At 40.7% G+C, this 22702-nt stretch overlaps 2 protein-coding genes across 4 annotated transcripts; one reads left to right on the plus strand and one right to left on the minus strand.

The window, feature by feature from the left end:
- Positions 1-2017: 2017 nt before the first annotated feature.
- On the plus strand, positions 2018-12322 carry LOC122768107 (ATR interacting protein). 3 transcript variants are annotated; one of them, XM_044023836.1, is made up of 18 exons: positions 2018-2323; positions 3905-4236; positions 4368-4453; positions 5885-6055; positions 6156-6268; positions 6417-6574; positions 6687-6818; positions 7031-7136; positions 7555-7719; positions 8245-8470; positions 8683-8727; positions 9238-9443; positions 10716-10852; positions 11111-11202; positions 11309-11395; positions 11479-11557; positions 11646-11867; positions 12022-12322. In XM_044023836.1, the coding sequence occupies exons 2-18, from the start codon at positions 3906-3908 to the stop codon at positions 12093-12095; spliced, it is 2430 nt and encodes an 809-aa protein (XP_043879771.1). In that variant the 5' UTR covers positions 2018-2323; position 3905; the 3' UTR covers positions 12096-12322. The 3 variants fall into 3 exon arrangements, with proteins under 3 accessions (XP_043879771.1, XP_043879773.1, XP_043879772.1); XM_044023838.1 differs by having other exon boundaries at positions 6687-6785; XM_044023837.1 differs by having other exon boundaries at positions 6690-6818.
- A 2189-nt stretch (positions 12323-14511) lies between these two features.
- trib3 (tribbles pseudokinase 3) lies at positions 14512-19847 on the minus strand. The gene is made up of 4 exons (XM_044023840.1): positions 19262-19847; positions 16598-16864; positions 16229-16521; positions 14512-15968 (listed from the first exon to the last, which is right to left on the minus strand). Exons 2-4 carry the CDS (start codon positions 16862-16864, stop codon positions 15479-15481), a joined length of 1050 nt encoding a protein of 349 aa, XP_043879775.1. The 5' UTR covers positions 19262-19847; the 3' UTR covers positions 14512-15478.
- Positions 19848-22702: the final 2855 nt, after the last annotated feature.

Raw genomic sequence — 22702 nt, forward strand, 5'->3', positions numbered from 1 at the left:
AATTAGTCTTATTTGCATGCAGCTGTCTACAAAAGTGTTTATTCATTTCTGGCAGATCCCATTTGGCTTTTGTTGACTTAAATGTCAGCTTTCATGGGCAGATTTTATCAGCTCTAGCTAGTTGTTGCAAATTACTTGGAAAAGATGATTTGACTGGCAGGGTTTTTTGTACTGTTTCTAGCTGCTTCTTTGTAAAAGGGGAACTCCATGAAAACAAGGCTGTTGATAGAATGCCATGCTAAAATCACATGTCTGTATCTCATACAGAAACTAAGATAAATGTTTCTACAAGCTCTGTAGTGTCGTACAGTGTGGATAATGTTGCTTTGGTCATTTCTGAGAAACTGGTTAATTTTAGGGCTAGGATTTGAATTGTGGTTAGTTAAAGCCTGGGGTTAACTGTATGCAAAGGCAACACAAAGAGTGCAGCGGTGAGGTTTGATAGACAGGAATATATTGGGATATCTGGGGGCATATGTTCAGGAATCAGAGGCATAATGGCGGAATAAAGGTGTAATCTGTGTAAGGGGGACTCATATGAACACATCTTGCATTGTAAATCTGGCTCCGTCCAGAGTAGACACTGCAAGAGAGGACAATATCGTGTGTATTTGAGTCCAGAGAATCAGAAAGCGGTCATCTGCAGAATTACAGCATCTGTTCTGCAGTTGAAAAAAAATCAGGTACATTTATGTAGGCTTCATTTCATCTGATTCATTCAGTGACCCCGCTTTGACTGTTTGGTTGTTATGGTAACTAGCTCAACTGCCAGTTATGTGTTGCGACCAAGTCAGTTGAATTTATCATCAAATGCACAGTTACGACAAGTCACTTTTGGTTCGTTTCCATCTCTTAATGATGCAAAATGGTAAAAAAAAAAAAAAAGAATACATAAAATCAATTTCATTGTTTTTTGTATTAGTGGCATTGCTACTTACTGTGGTGAAGACTGAGTGCATGTCTGATGATGATGATGATGATGACAGATGCACCTGGATGCCTGAGCAGTGCACATTTTTTCTGAAGGAGAGAGGGAGCATGTGTCAGAGATACTCACACACACACACACACACACACTGCAGAGCTTTACATGTGACACATAGACCTGTCTCTGTCTAAAAATGGAAAGCGCTCTTACTGTTGCTGAGAAGCTGCAAGAAGCCTCTATAAGGGGAGAGTTTATACATGCGCCAACCTCTGACAAATAAACAGATGCAGTTAATATCTGTGGCAGATAATTACTTGCCAACATGATGGAAGTCACCAGAGGCAACATTTAATTACTGAATTTAAATTTGCCTCAACCGATTTCTGAAGTGTTATCCCATTTTTTCAGTTTTGGTTTGATTTCCTCGTGACACAAGATAGTCCGTTTGTATAATTTTGGTACGCAAATCACATGCCAATAAAATTAAACTGTAACACATCAAGTAACAAGGGCATAACATAATATAGAAACCAAATGGACAGTGATCTAAATCCATTTATTGAATTAATCACTCTTTTTTAACCACCACCCACTAACCCCCCCACACCCACCCACACACACACACACACACATGAATAAATATTACTATTTCAGCCCACACACCTTATCATTGTTGTGTAATTTACAGTGTCCTAGCAATTTCACTCATGAATAAATGCATGTAAATCATGGGCTTTATTGTTAGTGTTGTATATTTTCTTTTTGAAATCTTTCCTAACAGTGCCATCTGACAGTCCATCTGCCAAAATCCACATGAGAGAGGAGAAAGAAGTGCTGAGCAAGCTCTGTTATTATTCTATAATTGTTAAAAGAATAAAAATCATTTCAATTAAAATGTTCACGGCGTTGATGTTTTGTATCAATAATGATGATCATAATAGTATCAGGTGATTGTTTTTAATGTATTTTAATAATATAATATTTCGCGTTTCGTACGGTTTGTCTCAAACAGGGACCTGTACAGCAACAGTTCACAGCATGGGCTTTGATGATTGGTTGAAGCGGCAGAGCAGTGTTGCGGTTGGTCAGATTCAGCAGCAGTGAGGTGGGTTGTTGAATGGTCCCAGCAGTGCTGTGCTAAATGAGACAGTTGTGTGATAGTGTGGACTTTGTGTTGTCCGAATACCGTATTCAGCGTTCATTTCGCTGTTTAAATGAATGCTGAGGCAAAGAGTTAGTGAGTATTCACCTGTTACTCAAATAGCGCTGTGACGGAGTTAGCCGTGTTAGCCCAGTAGGCTAACTGTCCATTGGAATCACAGCTTGTTAGCTGTGAGCTAACAGCTAACAGGAGTCACGGCTGCAGAAGCGCCGGGAGACAAGACAACTCTTAAGGTATGGTCAAAGTAGAAATCAATACTTTATGTTAATCGTATCTGTCAGAGCTGAAACACGACTTCCCTTTTTTTTACATGTTTCTTGAAACTAATTTTCTGTAAACTATAAACTCAAAACCCCGTGTTCAAAGTGCACACACAAAATATGCTAGTCTTCTCGTAAGAGCAAACAATTACATCACAACAGCAGTAATGACAATGCATTACATGCCACATTAATAAAGACAAAACTTAGTCTATAAAGTCTGACCAGAACAAAATATAACAACTTTTGGTTAATACATTGTTATGTTGTTTCCTTGTTACTTGATGTGTCAAAGTTTCATTTTATCGGCATCTGATTTGCATACCAAAATTATACAAATACTTAAAACTTAATAATTTTGGTTTGTGGAAAACAAGATGTTCCAGAAACACCAATGTTATGATTAATTGGGAAAACAATCAACAGATTAATCGATTATGAAATGAATTGTTGGTTGCAGCCCTAGAGTACAGTATTTGTTATAGAGTTGGGTCATTGTGTTTCTTAAATGGCTGGTTTTGCTTTACAGCAATGTAGTACTCAGACCTTCCTTCAGATTCTTCATCAGAATCAACCGGATGAAGGCTTTAGCAATTTGTTTCTTCATAAGTGAGACTGTGTTAATTTTGAATGAGATCTGCAGAGAATGTCTAACTTGGGTTTTAGTCACCAACCATTTGGTTCAGATGATTACATTTAGTGTTTTAGCATCTCTGCAACACTGTGTTAGAAAGCAAACACCAAACTGGACACAAACACAAGTTTGAGGAATGGTCCAAAAATGTGACAAATGAGTCCATATTATCTTAGCGGTAGTGATACAGAGCTGCTCTGTAAAATACTAAAGTCTTATTGTTTGCAGTTATAGACAGGTTTTGTAGTATCTTCTTTTCCACATATGACAACATATATGTTTGTATGTATATATATATATATATATATATATATACATACATATATGTTGTCATATGTGGAAGATGTATATGACATATATATATATATATATGTATATATATATATATATATGTATGTATATATATATATATATATATATATATATATATATATATATACATATGTATACATACATACACACATCCCTTTTCTTACTAAACACTGACTGACATGGCTTGTATACCCCTCTTCCCTGAGTTTGGTTGAAGTAGCATTACTCTGAGAACCTTTAGCTACATAGTACAGGTCTCCTTCTCTTACCAACTAACTGTCAATGGTTTGTTTTTTTATAGCAGTTTTCTAGTTATGATGACACTTCTGTTTTGCCATTCACCCATTCACATCCATTCAGACACATGGTCATACAGTGCATCTGCATTTACATTGCATTGCATTACATTTTTTAGCTGTCAGGAGCAACGTGGAGTCACATCGTGGGATGTAGACTAGCAGAGCTGGGAATCAAACCCACAAAATTCCAGCTGAAAGACGACTCCTCTAGGCTATCATAGCCCAACAACAAGTAGTTGTATGGAGGTCATGGCTCATAGCTCTCCGTTGCTGAATCTGCTTCTTCCTCCATCTTGTCTCTTCTCACAGCATGAACTGTCCTCCCTCCAAGCGCCTTCGAGGACTGAACCATGAAGTTGTGACAGCAGTTGCCTTCGATGACCCATTTGGAGATGACGAGGACTTCACTCAAGACGACTTGGATGAGATCGACGTCATCGCCTCACAGGCCATCACCTCGGCCACTGCAGGAACAGTACATGGATCTAAACCAGAACCAAAACAAACAGAGTCTGCCTGGCCATCCCCAGTACAGAGCAAACCTCTGAGCAGAGCCACAACGAAGCAGAGCAGAGAGAACACGTTTGGATTCAGTAGTAGCAACAGAGGGAATGCTGGGATACCAACCAGAGAACCTCTTGGTGAGTTTCGAGCAGAACTGATCATTGCTGCATCCTGTATTCAGCAGCTGTGAAGAGTAAGGCTAACAGCTAGGCTGAATGGTCTTTTTTCAGTGAATATATTGACGTGGTATGTTGTTTTATGTGTTAAGGTAACAGGCAGCAGCAGGTTGGGTTTGGCGGAGAGGACTCCTCCTACAGTCTGCTGGAGGCCCAGCATGTCGAACTGAAGAGAAAGGTGAGACTCACTTTATAAAACTTTACAGAAATTTTCAAATGACACAGGTTTAGCAGTGAAGGTTTGGAAACAAATGTTTTCTGTTGGAAATTATACTGCAGGATACTGAGTAAATCTACATAATCGGTGTCCTATGAATTCTAAAAATGTAGTTGATATTTAATTTACACTTTAGCTGCAACTAACGATTATTTTCATAATCGATTAATCGCTTGGTCCATAAAATATCAGAAAACCTTATCAAATTTTGATCGGTGTTCGTCAAACCTGGAAATGATGATGTTCTCAAATGTCTTGTTTTGTCAAGAAACCAAAATGATTAACTTTAAATAATTTCCTTGTTATCCAGAGCAAAGAAATTAAGAAAAATACACATACAATCGGAAATCTTGTTTTAATCATGAAAAAAAGCTTCAAACCGATTAATCAATCATCAAAATAGTTGTCGACTAATTTAGTAATCGATTAATAATTGATTCATCCATTAAATAGTTTCAGCTCTTATTTACACTTACATGTGAAAATAGATTATCCATCATCACTGTCTAACAACATTGTACAGTGTTTACTGTATCACATAGTTCCAACTCCAACTTCCAACATTGCTACACCATTCCATCAGAAGGAAATATTTAATGTGTTCCTGATTTATTTGATATTTATTTTAGGGAAAGTGCTGTGGGTTTGGGTGCATAGATTTATTTAAGGAAAATTAATTATTGTATATGGGTACATATCTCTCACCTCCCCCTTCCCTTCCAAGTGTGTAGGAGAACACTTTCAGTTATCATCAAAACTCAAAAGAGAGACAATAAATGGCAGTTTTTCCTCAATCCTGGACCTTGGGACCCACTGCCCTACGTGTTTTAGATGTTTCCCTTCTCCAACGCACCTGATTCAAAAGTCGGCTCATCAACAAGCTCTGCAAAAGTCTGGTATTAACACATTTATTTGAATCAGGTGTGTTGGAGCAGGGAAACTAAAATCTAAAATATGCAGGGCAGTGGGTCCCGTGGACCAAGATTAAGGAACAATGGTCTATAGTCCAAAGTGCCAGCCTCTGTATAGCTGACTCAGCTCCTGATATGCACATAAAAGGCTCATTCTGGGCTAATGAAAAAACGCAGTTCATACAATCAGGTGGTTGTTCACTTATCTTCAATTTCTACCAAATGAAAATAAACATATTTAAATTTTACACGAAAAATACAACATTTGTTGGTGATGTAGACACACCTGTACCAAAATACTTGTTGATATGCAGACTTAGTAGTAGAATGAAATGATAAACAGTAATGGATCAATGTGTGCTTTTCCAAAATAGAGGAAACTTGTGATCAGTTTGGTGTCATTTAAAATTTATGCTCTGGTTGTACAAGATACAAAGTGATGCTGGATTAAAAAAAAACATGTCTGGATGCATGTTATTAGCTGAAGGAGGTGGAGGAGGAGATTGTTTTGAAGAGCGGGGAGATTCGTGTCCTCAGGGATTCTCTGAAAGCAGCTCAGCAGGAGAAAGAGGCTCAGAGACAGAACCATATCCTGCTGGAGACTCAGAGACAGAGAGATCAGAGTGACAAGGAGAAGGAGCTTAACAGGAAGGTGAGGAGTTAAAACAAAAACCACACACACACACACACACACACTCACAGTACATACTTTCCTCAGAATAACATGATGAAGACATGTTGTTCACATGCAGGTTCAATCTCTGCAGTCTGAGCTGCAGTTTAAAGAAGCAGAGATGAATGAAATGAAATCCAAACTGCACAGTTCAGATAGAAACAAGACGGCCTCGCCTATGTCGAGAAAAAGGTCAGTCGTCGTCGTCAGCACAACTGACAACAAATTGTCACAATTAATGTAATATTATAGTTCATCGACATTACCAGTGACAGCGTGCTGTCATACATTGTAATACTAGATATCTTTCATAATATCACAATCTTTATTCCACTCTCAGTCCTAAGGTGCTGAGCAGTCTCGCCCAGTTGCATCATGGGAGTGGCAACAGCTCGTCCTCTCCAACAGGAAATGGTTTCATCACCACAGAAACATTTGGAGCCCATTTCCCCTCCAGAATGACACCAGTGAAGACGCCGATGAAGACACGTAGAGACGGTGGGGGACGTGGTGATGATGATGATGATAATGATAGTTATGGAGGTGTAACAGATGTGTTTATATGGACTTACAGGATTAATGCATTTTAATAATCATGTCTGTGTTTCAGCAGACCGATTGTCCAGCAGCAGATCTAGTGACAACAGACAAGAAATGTCTCACCCAGACCCCTTCATGTCCGTCAGGCCAGCACACCTGCAGCATCGAGGTCAGTCAGTTGTTGCTGCGCCTCTTCAAAAAAGTTAGTTAGTTAGTTTATTTAAATAAATAACCCATCAGTGCATTTTGAATATTCTTAAGTTAAGTTAAAACAACATAAAAGTAATTTATCCATTAATTACAGTACAAGTGCTTTTTTTTTTTGCACGCGATGACATTGATGAGCAAAGAAAACATATCCTCCCCCACATCAACTTCACGGAATGTGTGCATCCATCTCTCTCTCCCCTGCAGGTGGCATCCTACTGGGGTTGTTACTGCAGCCGCCTCTTTCTCCCAGCAGCCTCAGCCTCTCTCATTTACTGTCTATGACACTGACGGACATCGACCAGTCATCCAGGTGAACATTCTGGCAGCTGGAATTGTAGATTTGTTGTAGACATTTCTTCCCTCATCCAGGCTTTTTTAGTTCTGAGGGAGAGAGAGAGAGAGAGAGAGAGAGAGCGACCCCTAGTGACAGAAATGATACACAAAAAATTTAATAAAATGCCAAAATGGGCAGTTAGCACATGATGGCGCCAAATCCACCAAAACAGAAATATTTTGTTCTCAATATTAACAACTATCCTCTTGATATAATATGATATAATCTGTATTTTAACCTTTTGTCAGACACCATTGTGTCTTTTATAGAAATAACGATAGTAGGGTTAATGTTGTAATAACAGTGGAAGCAATGGTGGCCCAAATGCAGAGTTGTAACTGTTGTAAATGGCTGACTCTGATGTGCTGATGTGTTGTTGTGTTTTTGTGTTCAGTGGCCTGTCTGCAGGTTTTCTGCTCCACTCTGTTGCAAAATCAAGTGTCCAGGATGACGGCGGTCCCACAGCAGCTCTGAGTCCCCTCCAGAGTCTGGCTGTAACTGGACTGAACACACTCAGTCAAAGCCAAACAGCAACTGCAATCAGCAGCAGAAACAACAGGTACAAGAACAGTTGCTTGACTGGAACTTTAGTATAATGTATGTATTATAATATAATGACTGTGCTTATTGAAGATTCCAGAACAACACGCAGAGTTTAAGCTCATTTATTCGGTGAACATCAGAGCCCTCTTTTGGCCAAATGGTGTAGCAGCATTATAATGCCCAAATGACAAATCATCGGGTCTTGTGTTAGTGCAAACTAGTAGCTGATTATTTTGATAATTGATTAATCTGTCGATTTATTTTCCTGATTAATAAAGTACTTGTTGGATCCATAAACTGTCAGAAAATGTTGATCAGTGTTTCCCAAACTTGGACATATATACAGTATATGTTATATGGAGCAAAGACAAAAATTATTTTAAAAAAAAACCTTCAATCAAAATAGTTGATGATTAATTTAGTACATTTTTATCATGATTATTGAGTTTGAAAACCTTTTACATTTAGTTTGAATGATTACCAGATTTGGGCTACTAACAGTTATCTGAGCTCAAAATTAAGAACATTTCTCTGTGTGTAGATCATGTCCTGGAGCAGTTCTTCTCCTTCCACTCCTGGACTTTCACCTGTCTCGTCTCTGCCGGGCTCTGGACTCACTCCATTCCAGCTCAGCAGGCCGAGGATCAGACTCTACAGCAGCCAGCTCGCTCCCTGCAGGCTGTGCTGCTCCTGCTGGTTTCAATGTGGAGGACACTGGTCTGGCTTCTCTGCGACTTCTCTACCTGCTGTTGGCCCACAGTGATGAGGTGATGATAAAAAAAAATACTTATCTTAAAACATGGCATGTTTTAAGTAAATCTGTTTTATTTTATTTTTATGAATCATGACATCTGTGTATTCTTCTACTTTTTTATCTGCCCGTTAAAGTTCAACCTTAAAAAAAGATTGAATCTCAGCAATGTTCAGAGCTAATGATCATATACCTGTCACACATTTGACCTTTGTGCTGCTCCCTCAGGTGGTGGAAACTGTCTTGTTGAAGGAGAATCAGGGCACATTCAAGGTACACACTATACACACGCCAGTCTCGTTTTGTAGCCATGTCACGGCTCATGGAGTGCTCTATTGCAGGAATAATAATAATACCACTTCAGTATTAATTCTGGTCCTATTTCTCTCCTTATCTGAAGCCTTTTTTTGGCCAAAGAACAAGCTTTCTTTGTTGTTGTGTTAAAGTGGAATTTATTAACTCATCACAACAGACACATTGTATTAAGGACATGCTAAACTTGAGTTAACAAGAAGTGACTTGGCTCGTCAAGTGAACACAACTGCATTTGAACGCAGCATATTTATAGACTGGGTCTAATGTTTTGAGAGGTTCTTCAATGCAATTGCTGGACCTGCTACCAAAAAGTGTGACATCATTTTCTGCTGTGGACATTACTCTAGTTATCTACTAAATATTTACGTTGTTACGATTTGTTTCCTGATATCTCTTGATGCAGAATCTTTGTATATTGGAACTTTGAAAGATAAATATTGCTGTGAAATCCTCCCTATGTTTTTTTAGACTGAGCCATCAGCTGCCGATGTGGGTCTTTGCTCCCAGAATGCCTTGCTTCAGTCAGTGCTACGGCTGTGTGAAGCAGGAGCTGGTGGCAGCAGCAGCAGCAGCAGTAGCAGCAGCAGCAGCTCACAGAAGGAGGCACTTGTCCTCAGTGCCATGAAGACACTGCGTGTCCTCATTGAGAACACCCCACAAACTCACACTGACAGGTACAAACACAGTCGTACTAACAGGTTTGTGCAGCTATTCTTCTTAGCACACTGAATTGACTTCCATTATTTGGACAGCTCAAACAGTGAAGTGTTATCCCTAACCTTAACCATAAGAAGTTAATGCCCAACCTTAACCTAACCATAATTCAAATCTTAGCCGTAAAGTTAACCAGTTCCCCAGAAATCAGATTGTCCCTCAGTAGGACCAAGATTTGGTCTTCATTAAGAATACTACTTAATAAACTATATTTTTGATAAAAAAAGCTAATTTAGTGGTTGGTCGTGACTTTAAGATTAAACATTAAAACGACCTTCAGTCTGTTTCAATTCTTCAAGATTTGCCACACATAGAGGGTGACACATGCTTACATCTGATTCAACACTTGAACCGTGCTCCACCCAGCATCCTTAGAGGTGGAGGAGTGGCTGACCAGGGTGTCCACTAACTGTCAGTGGTTATGTAATAACCTGTGACTGTAAATCACCTGCACGTATTTACAGTCAGTGGGGTGAGTAGAAATTACTGATGACAGACCTGCAGCAGGTTACCACTGCTGATTTTGAAAATCATAAAACTAAAAATACAGCTTTTTAGTGCATTTCATTTACAGATTATTGAGCTGTAACTAAGTCAATCAATCAACTGCATATATTCTACTGTCTGTACTGTCTGTCCAGACCAAAGCACTGCTTTATTTTTCATACTAAAACAACAAGCAAGCAGCTTTTATAAACTTCTCCATCTGAGGTTTTCCAAAACGTTGTAGGGGAGCGAATGGCAGACGTAAATGTAGCAGATGCTATGAAGTTTCAAACAAAAACATAGCAGTGTGCATTTGGCTGTAGTCTTTTTTACTGACCTCAGTTCACTTTTGCAGTGGAACTTAATGGACCATCTTGAGTCTGAATGTACAGATGTCTGATTGTTACTGTGGTTGTGTGTAGAAAAAGAACTATGAATATTAATATGCCATCAACTGAGAAGGTGGTCTTTAAGCATTCTGAGGACAGATATGTGTTTGCACATGTAAAGGAATTGGGCCACATGTGTCCCCAAACCTCCTCTTAATGTGGTTTTTGTGATTAGATCTGAAGACACACCACTTCTCCACAGTTCTCATTTTTTGACCGAGTAACTAAAAGAAATGACTATTGATTATTAATTTTACTTATCACTAAAACTATTACTTGATGCTTGGCTAATTAGTTCACAGTACATTCATGCTTGGACACATCTAACCGCTCTCTCTCCTTGTCCCTGTCTCTCAGGTTGCAGTGTGTGTTGCAGGTGGTGTGTGCGTGTCTGTCTGCAGACAGCAGGTTGCAGATGATTTCAGAGTGTGTGTCCGTCCTCATGTCACTGTCCGACCACCAGCCGCTGGCTCAACAGCTCTGCTCTCAGCACGGTGAGGCTTCTTTCCTGCTACGCCGCTGACACTGCAGTGTTTTTAACTCATTGCTGTTATACCATAACCATTCTGTGAGGTTTTAGGCGTCCACCAATGAGCTTGTGTTTCAGATTTAGTTTGTGGTGACCCAGATTCATATATTTTGCTTCAAACATTGACTCAGTGCAGGTTTCATCTTCATTTGTTTTGAATAAAATGAACCACAGCTGAATTTTAACTTTGAACCATTTGTTTTGTTTGTTTGTTTTTCTTTAGACCCTTGTGTTTTCTTGAAATTATTGCAGCATGTTAGAATCCGACCAGACAACCAGGCAACACAAACAGACTGGACTCTGCTGGACCTGAAGGTAACTGACACACACGCACACACAGTGAAGCATTTGTCTAGTCTTTCTGTCTTTCTGCGATTACTGTAGCCGCAGCTAATATTTAATATTGTTTATTGCTTGTCAGGTTGTTCGTTTGTTGAGCAGACTTTTGACTCAGAGAGCAGAAAGCTGGACAACAAACCTGAACAGCAGCTGTCAGTGTTACACTGAGGTAAAACTCTCTGCTCTGTCTCATTGATATTGACTCTTAACTTTGTGCGGCACCATTTTACATAAGTCTCTGTCTCGTATCAGCTGGTTCAGACAGTGGTGATCGTTTTCCATCGTCAGTGGTTGGATCTTCGTGGCTCTCAGGAGCCGACAGACTCGACAGGTCAATTAAATGTTTCAATTCAAACAATTTCCTTGAGAAAAGTGCAGTTTTTGACCCTCAGTAAAATTTGGAATCCCTGACCACTCAGACTCGCCCTCACCCCGACAACAATGCACCTCCCGCTCGTTGCCGTGGTGCCGTGGCCCGGCGGCGTCTCTGCTCAGGGAGTGTTTGCTGCTGCTGCACTGGCTCCTGCTGCATCACAGCAGCTTCTCCGAGAGCTGCAGGCCGCTGCTGCATATGTACGACCAGGTGATCCCCGCTGTACGAGACACGCTGAGGAAGATTCCTGAGCTGAGTGAGAGTGAAGGTACACACACACACACACACACACACCCCGAAACATGCAATTACAGTACCTTTGCTATAACTAAGTTTCTTGTTGTTTTTTTCTGACCAACTCATGTAACGTCACCTTGGACTCGGACGTAAAGACTCAGGTTTCCCTGTTTCTTGTCTTTCAGAGCTGGCACTCGAGGAAATCTGCCGCTCGGAGGGCGACTATACTGATGACATGGAAACTGATCATGGTTCCTGACCATCTGCAGAGGTGACCAATGAGCAGACACGTGATTTTCAGACTGACAAGAGAACAGAGATTCTGTTTTATTCAAATACTTTGAAGACAAATGAAGGATTAGAGAGAAAACACTGCTCTTAACACGACTGGCAGTTGCAGAATTTTATCTGCCGTCGAGTGGTTTTTAACACAAATAAGTCACAACGGTCAAAAATAAAAACTGCTGCAGTCTGTGTCCATGTCCAGCAGCTGCTTCACTTCCTGTCTGCTCCCGTCTTACAGGCCTTGAACATTTTGTGTAATTTTCAGTACGGTTTTCCACTTCTTATTTTAATGTCTCTACCTGCAAACATACTTGAATCATTTCCTTAAAAAACATAGTTTTGTAAAATGAAAATTGCAATATAAAATTAAAAAAACAAAATACAACTGCTATCAAGCAATTATGTGTATTTTCTAGGATTTTATCAACACTTTCTGATACAGTTTATATAGTTTGGTTTTAATTACTCTGCAAGAGAAACAAACAAGTTATGAACAAAGAGCAAATAAATGAAAGCGATAACTAAATTTACTCTTTGAGCAAAGAACTGTGGGACTTAATTTAGTTGTGGCGTGTTTCTGGGGTGGAGTTTGCATGGCTGAGCGTTGCAGACCTCGTGGCAACTACAATCCCACGTACTGCTGTGCCAATATTAGAACGAGTGGTGAACATTTCATGTTAAAAATAAAAGTAGGCTTTGTACATGGCCTTCAGACAACTTTGAAATAACAGTGCGATGAAGAGGGAGAGAGAGAATACTAATGAGGAAGGGAGTGTGCAGAAAAACAATACATAGAACTGTATTTACTCGTAGTTATTAGTAATGTTAAACATTTAGCAGATGGTTCAAGATCTGTAACTTGTTTTTGTGGGTTATTTAAAGTAATTAAGTTTTTTTTTCAATTTGGGTTTCAAGATGAATGTAATAATATAATACATTTATTGATTTATAATTTACATTATCAGTTTGGAGATTTTACTACTTGAAATTAAAGCAGGTTGAGCACCAGAAGAAACATGAAACATCTTTATTCTGCAGCAGTAAGTGAAGTTTGTGTCATACAGTATAAGAGTTTAAGGCAGTTTACCGGCTGCTGGAGGTCTGTTGTGTAGTCACAAAAGAAAATTCCACAATAATTCAACACATGGTGCTTTTATATTAGATCATTCATCCAGTCATTTTACTGTCAGCTTGACATTTCAGAAACAGTACTACGTTAGTCACGCTCTTTGTTTGTCACAAGAAGTCTGTGTGTGAATTTGTACACAAGAACAAAAATGATTGTTATTTCACGATAACCTTTTTTTGTGACAACCAACAAACACGTATTTAGGATTCTCTGCTTTCATAAGAAGTGGACCAGGGCCATCAAAAGAGAACGGACCCTTTGATGTTTTTATTTTTTTATTTGTCAGCATCATGGATGTTTTTACCTGGTGTTTTTACTACTCCTCGTGATCTAAGGGCGTAACTAGTGAGGGTAAATACTCAGCAGAGGAATAAGCCGTGTCCCATTGCAGGCTACACTTTAGTACAGGTGTACAAACAGGTGGCCTTCATCAACTTGTCATTAATTCTGGAAAAACAGCCGTCTAACCAGGTGTGTTGAAACAGAGCCAAGAAACACTATAGCCACTGATGACAGCGATGATGCATCATGACACCACAGTTGCTCTTGTCATCAACCTATTTCTTCATGACAGCGTCACACAGGCTGTGACATCCAAGTACACACACACACACACACGGAGTCCTGTTGCAATTCATTCATACTTAAAGAGAAGTCGTGTTATGCAATCTATGATGCATTTGGACCATAACTGACTTATTTAGGGTTTGGATTTCATTATTTCAACTGTTCCGAAGCCTTTCTTGATTATCTGTATACATGGCCAAATAAATATATAGATATTGTTATAGAACATGTTCTATAAAATCATGTTCCATCTTAGGCCACCATTAGCTTTGATGTTTTGGAAACGCTGTCATGACAATAAAGTATAATTATTTCTCAATCATTCTGTTGGAATACATCCAGAAAGAAGCTTCCAGAAGCTTTAAAATAAAAAGGTTTTCCAACTACAGGTTAAAGTGTCAAGTACTTAGAATGAACTACTCTTAGAACGATAATTAATGTGTCTGGTCAAACCTGGTTTTATTTGTCTATTTCACTATATTTGACTATTTCATGTGGACAAATATCTGCTGTTTACAAGCTGTCAGGGAGTTAAACTCTCTTGACAGTTTGCTCATACGCAAGACCAACTCTCAGTGACATCATTCCAGTCCAAACGCCAATGACGACAGAATTTGACAGACATGAAAACAACAAAAGCTGTTGATGCCCCGGGACTTTTGCGCAGAGGAAGAAATCAGCTTACCCGACAACGTCAAATATCAACCTTTTTTTATTCCTGATTGTCAACAAAACCCATGTCAAGAGCAAGATCAACATTGTGTTAGTCTGATTTTGGGATTTATCCGTCCCTTTGAAGACATTGAAGGTCAAAGTCTATGTGGTTTTACAGCTGGGTACAGTCGTCTCAGTGGACAGCATTAAAGCACAGAGGTGTGAGACACAGTTACATGTTCAGAATAAATTTACTGTTGAGGCCAAGAGTCAAACATCAACCACAGCACAATGACATGACTTTACTCGATTGTGTTTTCTGTATTAAGTGATAGTTTTTCCTGGCTGTGCAGAAAGACTTTTTTTTTTGTTTATTTACTGTTGACTTGTGGGATTTGTTAACATTAAAAAAAGGGGTCAAATGTAGCTGGTTAGATGGATATGCAACACTGACAGAGTTATCTGTAATGCTATCAAGCTGTGAAAATAAAATTCAGTCAGAAGAGACGCACATATTCCTGGTTTAACATTTAGACGCATCACTTCACTGTCATTACGACGAGCACCTGGACACACCGTCGGTTTTGTAAGTGATGACTTGACTATGAGTCCTGTGTTTTATAACCGGAGTTATTTAGAGAGAAGGAGTATGTTCAGTCCTCGGTGAGGTCACTTTCTGAGGAGCTGGAGTTGAGACACGGCTACAGAGAGGAAGGCACAAGTGGGTCAAGTAATCCAGGATCAGATTGTCTCTGTGTCGATGCATGCTTATATTTGTGACCATTTTTACATTTTGAAGCTACGATTGAAGAGATTTTTACAGCTCACACTGCGTTCGGCTTCAGAATTTAGGCTTTGGGTTGCTCTCACTTCTGCAGTTTGCTATATTTGGTCCTAAGTGATGTAATGTCAATATATCCCTTGTGTTGTGTGTGTTTTTTGGGTCAAAGTTAAAATGTAGGCGCTTGGGGTCGAGATACAAATGTGAGTGAATATGTGCAGGAGTGTTAGTGTTTTGGAGTCCATTTTGGCACAACTTGGTCATTGTCCTCTTGTTTATTTGGTGGTGTTGTGTGTGAGCTGTGGTCAGTCTTGTGCACATTGTAATGCGGCGTGCAGGGATTGGTCAGCCACGGGTGCATCAGCAGCTCCGATGCCTCCAGTCTCTTGTCGGGTGACTTCCTCAGCATGCAGCCAATCAGACACTTGGCCCGTGGCGACAGCCAATCGGGGAGGCTGAAGGTTCCGCGGCGGATTTTGGCAAATAACGCGGCAGGCTGCGTGTCCTGAAATGGATATCGTCCAATCAGCATGGTGTACAGAGACACGCCCAGGCTCCAGATGTCTGCGGCACGACCAGAGTAAGACCCCTTCCCATTGTTAAGCAGCTCGGGGCCAACGTAGGCCGGGCAGCCATGTCTGTCCGTCAGAGAATCGTCGTCGTGGTTACCATGCAAGACAACACAGTCGTCGAGGCCGAGCAGGGCGAGTCGTGTCCTGCAGGAGGAAAAACCACACAATCAGGTTAATTCTGACTGTTAGATTTTATGTCACAGTATTCTATTACTATTTACACCCAAGACATACAGTATCAAGGTGCAAAACAATGTTCTGTTGTTATAAACAATACCTAATGAATTAAGTTCTGTTTTTCCTGTCCCCCTCTTGTGCAACAGACTAATCTGGACTTCAGACACCCCTACTTAAAAAAAAACCCAGCGCTATCACTTTAATAAATATCGTATGCACCGTCTCACCTGTATCTGTCGGTGAAGACGAACCTGCGGAGCTTCAGGTCTCTCAGGATGACTCCATGGTGATGGCAGTGCCTCACGGCGTTCAGCATCTGAGCGAAGAGAAGCCCCGCCTCCTCTTCACCCAGCCGCTTCCTGCTACGCACATATGCATGCATGTCACCATGGTGACTGGGCAGGAAGATGAATGCGCTGTCCTGGCCAATGACCACGTCCAGCAAGCCGCAGACGTTGTCGTGGTGACCGATCTGGGCGTAGGCAGCCAACTGCTCCTGGTAACCACGCAGAGGGAGCACCTGTAACCATAGTGACCGGACAGATATGAGTTTCTGTTTCTGTTTCTGTTTCTGTGTGTGTGTGTGTGTGTGTTACCTGGCAGGTGTACTGCTGTTGTGTGTGTACGTGCACTGCCCTGTACGTCTCCTCCCCATCACAGCGCTCATTCAGTAAATACGGTCCCACTCTGAATGGTGATTTCTTTTGACTTGATTTAGAAGCGGGACTTTTGGGTTGGAGGCAGGGTGAAAGGCCAATTGCCAGAGGAGGCGGAGCCAGACAGGCTTTTTTACATTTCCGTAAATGATCCTGGGGCTCGTCCAACAGTCTCTTCAGTCTGGATCTGGCTGAGGTGACGCTCATCTGTCATTGACAAGTGAGACAAGTGACATCGGGTTAATTATTACGTCGTTAACGTTAAAGTCTAGCTGGCTGAAAAGATCACAGGTATTGGTATTTTCACAGTGTTTCCAGAATAGAAGACCTTGGGACTGTTCACCGCTCGCTGTAAAAGCCAGAGTGGTTGATATATGTCAAGAATGTTTCCAGTAGAGACTTGCTGGCCTGACAGGTGAGTTGTGTCAGAGCAGACGACTGCAAAAACTCACACAAATACATAAATAGATGTTATGTTGGCATCACGTCTCACCGTGTTCCGTCTCTGCTGCTCGTGTTACAGTTAATGTGTCTATAGGCTTCATGATGCAACTTCCTGTAAGCTGACAGACACTACAGCTTTCAGATTGTTGCATCACAGGACAACAGTTTATAGTTTAAACAGGCTTTAAATACAGTCAACATGCCCACCCCAACACACACACACACACACACACACAGTGACTTATACTGAGTTTTTCACAGCCTGCAGCTGTTGTGGTTATACTGTGTGAAAACCTGGTGTTGGGCAACCCTGCTTTCTCTGGTGAAACAATGTGAGTCACAGTGTCACCGTGGCAACGTCATTTTCCATCACACACACAAAAACGGACATAGTGAAACTAAGTTGTTTGATGTCTCATCTCTGCAGCTCGTGGATTTCTCATGACGTTACAGTTAAGTTCCGATGATAAACACGCACTCGCAGAAATAAAAGCTTCTAAAAATAATATATGTTGTGGCTTAAGTGCAATCGCTCATCCAGCATTCCATTTAAAAAGAAAGGTGTGTCACTGTAATGAGGTTTAAACTACTTTTTATTTTAATGAACTCATCCTTCTTTGAAAGTATTTTGTTGTTTATATCATAGTTTGCCCGGTCTACAAATATCCACCATCTTTAGCCCCCTGTTCTGCTCTTTTTACAGACCAATAACTTACATTAAAACTCTGCTTATTCAACCCAGCTATAAACAGGAGTCTCTGTCTATCATATGAACCAGTCTGAGCTCTCCTGGCGTGATGAACAAAGGCATTTTTTGCCCAGAGAAGTGGCGCTCACCAAATATTTTCTTTTTTCAGACCATTCTTTGTAGATGTAGAGATGGTTGTGCATGAAAATCCCAGCCCATCAGCAGTTGAAATACTCAGAACTGAACTTTCCCCCCATTCTGATGCTAAGTTTGAACTTCAGCAGGTACATGCAGCTATAAAGATGTACCTAATAAAGTGACCATGGAGTGCAGAGCGAGCAGGAACCCTTGTACACCTGTTTATGCAATCAGCCAATCATGTCACACACAGCAGTGCAAAGCAGGTGCGGGTCATGAGATTCAAATGTGATCACAGTGACGTGATTTCTGCTGGTTTGAATTTCCCGAAACTGTGAATCTCTGCAAGTTTTTAAAAAGAAAAACAACATCGAGACTGGCCAGAAATATGACAGCGATATCAAAGTTAGATTCCCGCTTTATAAAACTCAATGCAGTGAAGCAGAGAAGCGTCTCTAAGTCAACAACACGCTGGATGAGCACCAAGTTTAGTCATGAGCTCAGGAAGATGTCACCTGCTGTGATCAACCTCAGTGTCTGCTACAGCATGAAGAAGAAGAAGGCGGAGTCAACAGCCTCAATCCCACCTGCCTTCTTCCCGTGTGACAACAGTCCAGGTTGGTGACAGTTTTAAACTGATGTTAATGAAACATGTCATAGTTGTATCGATGGAAACATTTGTGTCGTTTGTGACGTCATTAATATTCCGCGTGATTCAGCGTCATTTATTGTATAGTCATTGTGCGTGAACTTCCTTGTGCTGCAGTGAAACTAGTTTGAAAATCTACGTCATGAAAACAATGAGGTGCCACTGGCTAATGCTTTAGTCTGCAACTCTTACAAATACAGTAGTTGTGCCCAAGGGTCCACTTTCTTGTTTGTTTGTTTGTTTATTTGTTTGTTTTACCCTAAAACGTTCAGGCAAATCGAACAGTCCTCCTCAGTTGTGACACTCTTTTTTTGTGTTTACTTCAATGTTGACCGTCAAAGTATTTAGACAAAATAAGTCCAGTTACATATCATGTTTGTTGAGAATTAACTTTTACTTATCTTAAATTAACATTTCTGGGGACTGGATCTGGACCCACACTTTTTTATTTTTATAACCTAAAAACTATGTGTAAACGTTTGAAATAATATGCATGAAGGTGTGACTCATTTATGAAACGTAGTATTAAGTACTAAAAAGAACCCCTGTAGTTTCTAATATCGTGCATTGAGGTGACTCTGCACACATCGACGCCTCTGAATTAACTTGAACATGCACTTTTATCATAACAAAGAGAATCTACATGTACAGGATGTGAGAACAGTATCAACAGTTTCACTTTTACCTTGTTGTTGCGCAGTAAACCTGTAGATAAGCAGCAGCAGCAGTAGAGTTGCCTCTGTTCGTCTGTGAAGCACTGGCTGATGAAACTTTTCTCCTAAGTTTGACTCCGGATGGAAACAGCAGCTCTGATACTTTCGGTCTTTGTCTTCTGATTATTATTGTGTCAGTTGCGCAACCTGTCGTCAGTCCGTCAGTCAACTGTTAAACTCCCGTTCGTTCCTCGGGCGGACAAACAGTGTAGACTGGTACAAAGAAAAAAACCCCGAAAATGTTGATTTTAAACACGGTATAAAACTGGAAGTAGTTTTGTGTGCGTACACGTATGTGTGTGTCTGTCGTTTCTGTTCTGTGAGGAGCTGAAGCGAACAAAGCGGAGTCAGACCGAGTCCCCGGGTCCTTCTGTCCGTCCGTGTGAGCGCTAGAAACAAAAGTTCCTGTGTCGGTCCAGTCAAGTCTGGTCCTCCGGACTCCGGCTTCCTCTGGCCCTGTTCACTTCTAAGACTTGAAGCGGGACTGGCGGGGACTCACAGGACTGGACCTGGACTCTGTTTGGTTACATTGTTTCCTCCTGCGATGTCGTCATCCAGAGGGGCGGAGTCTCGATGTTGCAATCTTTGAGCGATCCGTCGTCAGACAACACACGAGACTGTGGAATGAGTGTACAGTCAGGGGCCGGCTGATTTAACGTGGAATCGTCTGGAAATGTTACACGTGTTACAGATGCGCATATTCCAGATTATTCCTCGTAGAAATGAACGTTACACAACTTCATTCTTCCCAGGACGAATTACGTCACTTTTTCTATTTAAGTGTATAAAGTTTCTCATGAGTGAGAGATATGTCTTTATTATTCAGCTGTAGATATCTACAATGTGAATATTTACAACTAAATCATGAGTTAATAATCATAGTTTGAGACATTTTCAATCTAACCCATAATTCATTCTTTCTTTCTGTAATATGTCTACTATATCTACCTACCTATCTACAAACTGAGGTTTGTAAAATCCACAGAGAAAAGTGACTATTTTTACATCACCGCACATGAGAGTTGTTAATTCAAACTTGTTTTTTTGACTCTGTTGTTTGAAATCCTTTGTTCAGAACACGTACGTATGTGACACAAAGTTATAAAAGGAGGCAGCAGTAGAGCCAGACCTGTGTCCCACAACATCTTCTGAATCTCTGTGGACTTTGGTGCAGGAGAGTGAGCGGTTTACAGGCCTCAGTGTCCCGTTGGAAAAGCCTGAGCAGGTGTAGATTTGTTCATTTATTTTTTTAGATTAGCCCTTTTTCTTTAACCACACTGGTTTATGGAAACACAGCAGCACGGGCTTCATCTGTTTACAACACACGTTATATATATTTACAAATTTATTTTCACAGCAGACATTTCTAAGTAAATCCATGTCATCACTTAACATCACTCAGTGACTCACGCCAACACCAACAGCGTGAATCATCTGACTCTCCTGTTGAGAGTTTTGTAGTGCTTTCTTCACCACAAACTTAGTGGACAAAAATAGATTTCAACTAGGTTGTATGGGCTCATTAAGATAGAATGCAGGATTGTTTTTAATGTTCCTTCCCATTAAGGAAGCTTAGGACACACAGGGGTCAATGTCTCGTTTACTCGGTACACTTCCTGGTTTAATAATGTTTAAATGAAATAAAGAAAATACACATTTCCAGTGAATATATATATATATATACTAAGATAATGACATATTTCAGAGTTCAGCGAGTCAGTGGTTTGTGTCACGCTTTACGTCTGTGTCACTATTTACAGCCTTGTAGGAGAGAGTGTTGCACGGGCCGGCGTGAACAGAAGGAATGATTACTTCAATGTATGTGTGTGGACATGTGACTAATCCTTGCAGGAACCACCTGCTGCTCCACAGGAAATCTTCATTATGTAGATTTGCTGTGTGTCTGACTGTGAGCGTGTGTGTGTGTGCATGCATAACCAGCTCTGCTCTGACTGAACAGATTCCAAGCAACAGGTGAAGAGCCTGACTGACCTGGTTACACTCACACACACATGCACACATTCATATACCGGCAGCAGGTTATCTTCACTGGTTGGCGTGTTTTTACGCCACATGATGAAATATTGAAGAAACAGAGGAGCAGGAACCCTGTTTCCTCTCTCTCTTGCTCTCTTTGTGTGTGTGTGCGTGTGAGTGTGCATGTGTGTGTGCGTGTGCATGTGCATGTGCGTGTGTGTGTGTGTGTGTGTGAGAGAGGAGAAACTTTACTGTCTCTTTCATAACCAACGTGATGAAATCAGAGGCCAAGTGTCTGACTCAATTATGGCCTGCCACAAGAACACACACAGACTGAGAACAACACTCAAAACACACACACATTCACACAAACACACACGCGTTCACACACACACACACACACACACACACACACGTGCACACAGATATAAAAATTAAAAAAAAAAGTGTGCACATTTGCTCTCTCTCTCTGCTCTAACTCACTACTGTCCTCATTCTCTGGATTGCCACCTGTCAAACACCTGTGCTACTAGCTCCACCTAAGCCAAGCTGCACCTTTAAATCCACTTCCCGTGGCTAGACCTTCTGTCTCGTCTCAGAGCCTTATCCTGCGCTCTTTCGCTCTCTCCTGATCTATGGAGCCTCGGGGGGTATCACACTGAGTTTCAAATTTGACTAAGAACAGTTAAAGTCCTGTGGTGCTTCGCACAAGACAAAAATATCCTTGAGCACTTTCCTTGCCGGGGTCTTTGCACATGGTGGTCTTTGCTAAGTGCAGTTTAAAAATCAGCAAACTCACAGTAACATTTTCAGTTTGTTGTAACAGAAAAGGTAAAACAGTACTTTGATATCTACAGTAAGAGGAAAAGTCCATTCCCTTCCATGTTGCTGAGCTGTGTTTCATCTGCTCGCACACAAACATAAGAGCAGTAGGAAGTGAATTTAGTCCCAAATAAAAACATGTTGCACATGATTACAAACTCTTACATTTCCACTAAACATCATTAACGCTGGATTTCACTTCTGCTGTTCCCTATTTGGCCCCAACAGTGATACTGGTTACTCTGTGTCATCATAGATCAGGATGAGTGGACTGAGATCCTGCTGCCCTCCAGAATTTCCATCTGCAATAGATATAAGGAGCAACAATATTGTATATTATATTATATTCACACACACCCTGGACAGCTCGCCAGTCCATCACAGAGCCACAGAGAGACAACCATCCACTCTCACACTCCACGTCAATTTAGCGCAAGGGTCTGAAACTCAAATAACCTGTGGGCCACGGACTGTCTCGTCTGGTCAGTTGGGGCAAGTCAAGTAAAAAAAAAAGAAACGGTGGACGTTATGAGCTCAAAATGACATATCAATATGCCGTATTAATTCCCTTTTTTATATGCACTTCTTCTGTCTTTTATCCATTATTCTGTACA

The sequence above is a fragment of the Solea senegalensis genome, linkage group LG4, assembly GCF_019176455.1.
Source record: "Solea senegalensis isolate Sse05_10M linkage group LG4, IFAPA_SoseM_1, whole genome shotgun sequence".
In the NCBI taxonomy this organism is placed as follows: Eukaryota; Metazoa; Chordata; class Actinopteri; order Pleuronectiformes; family Soleidae; genus Solea; species Solea senegalensis.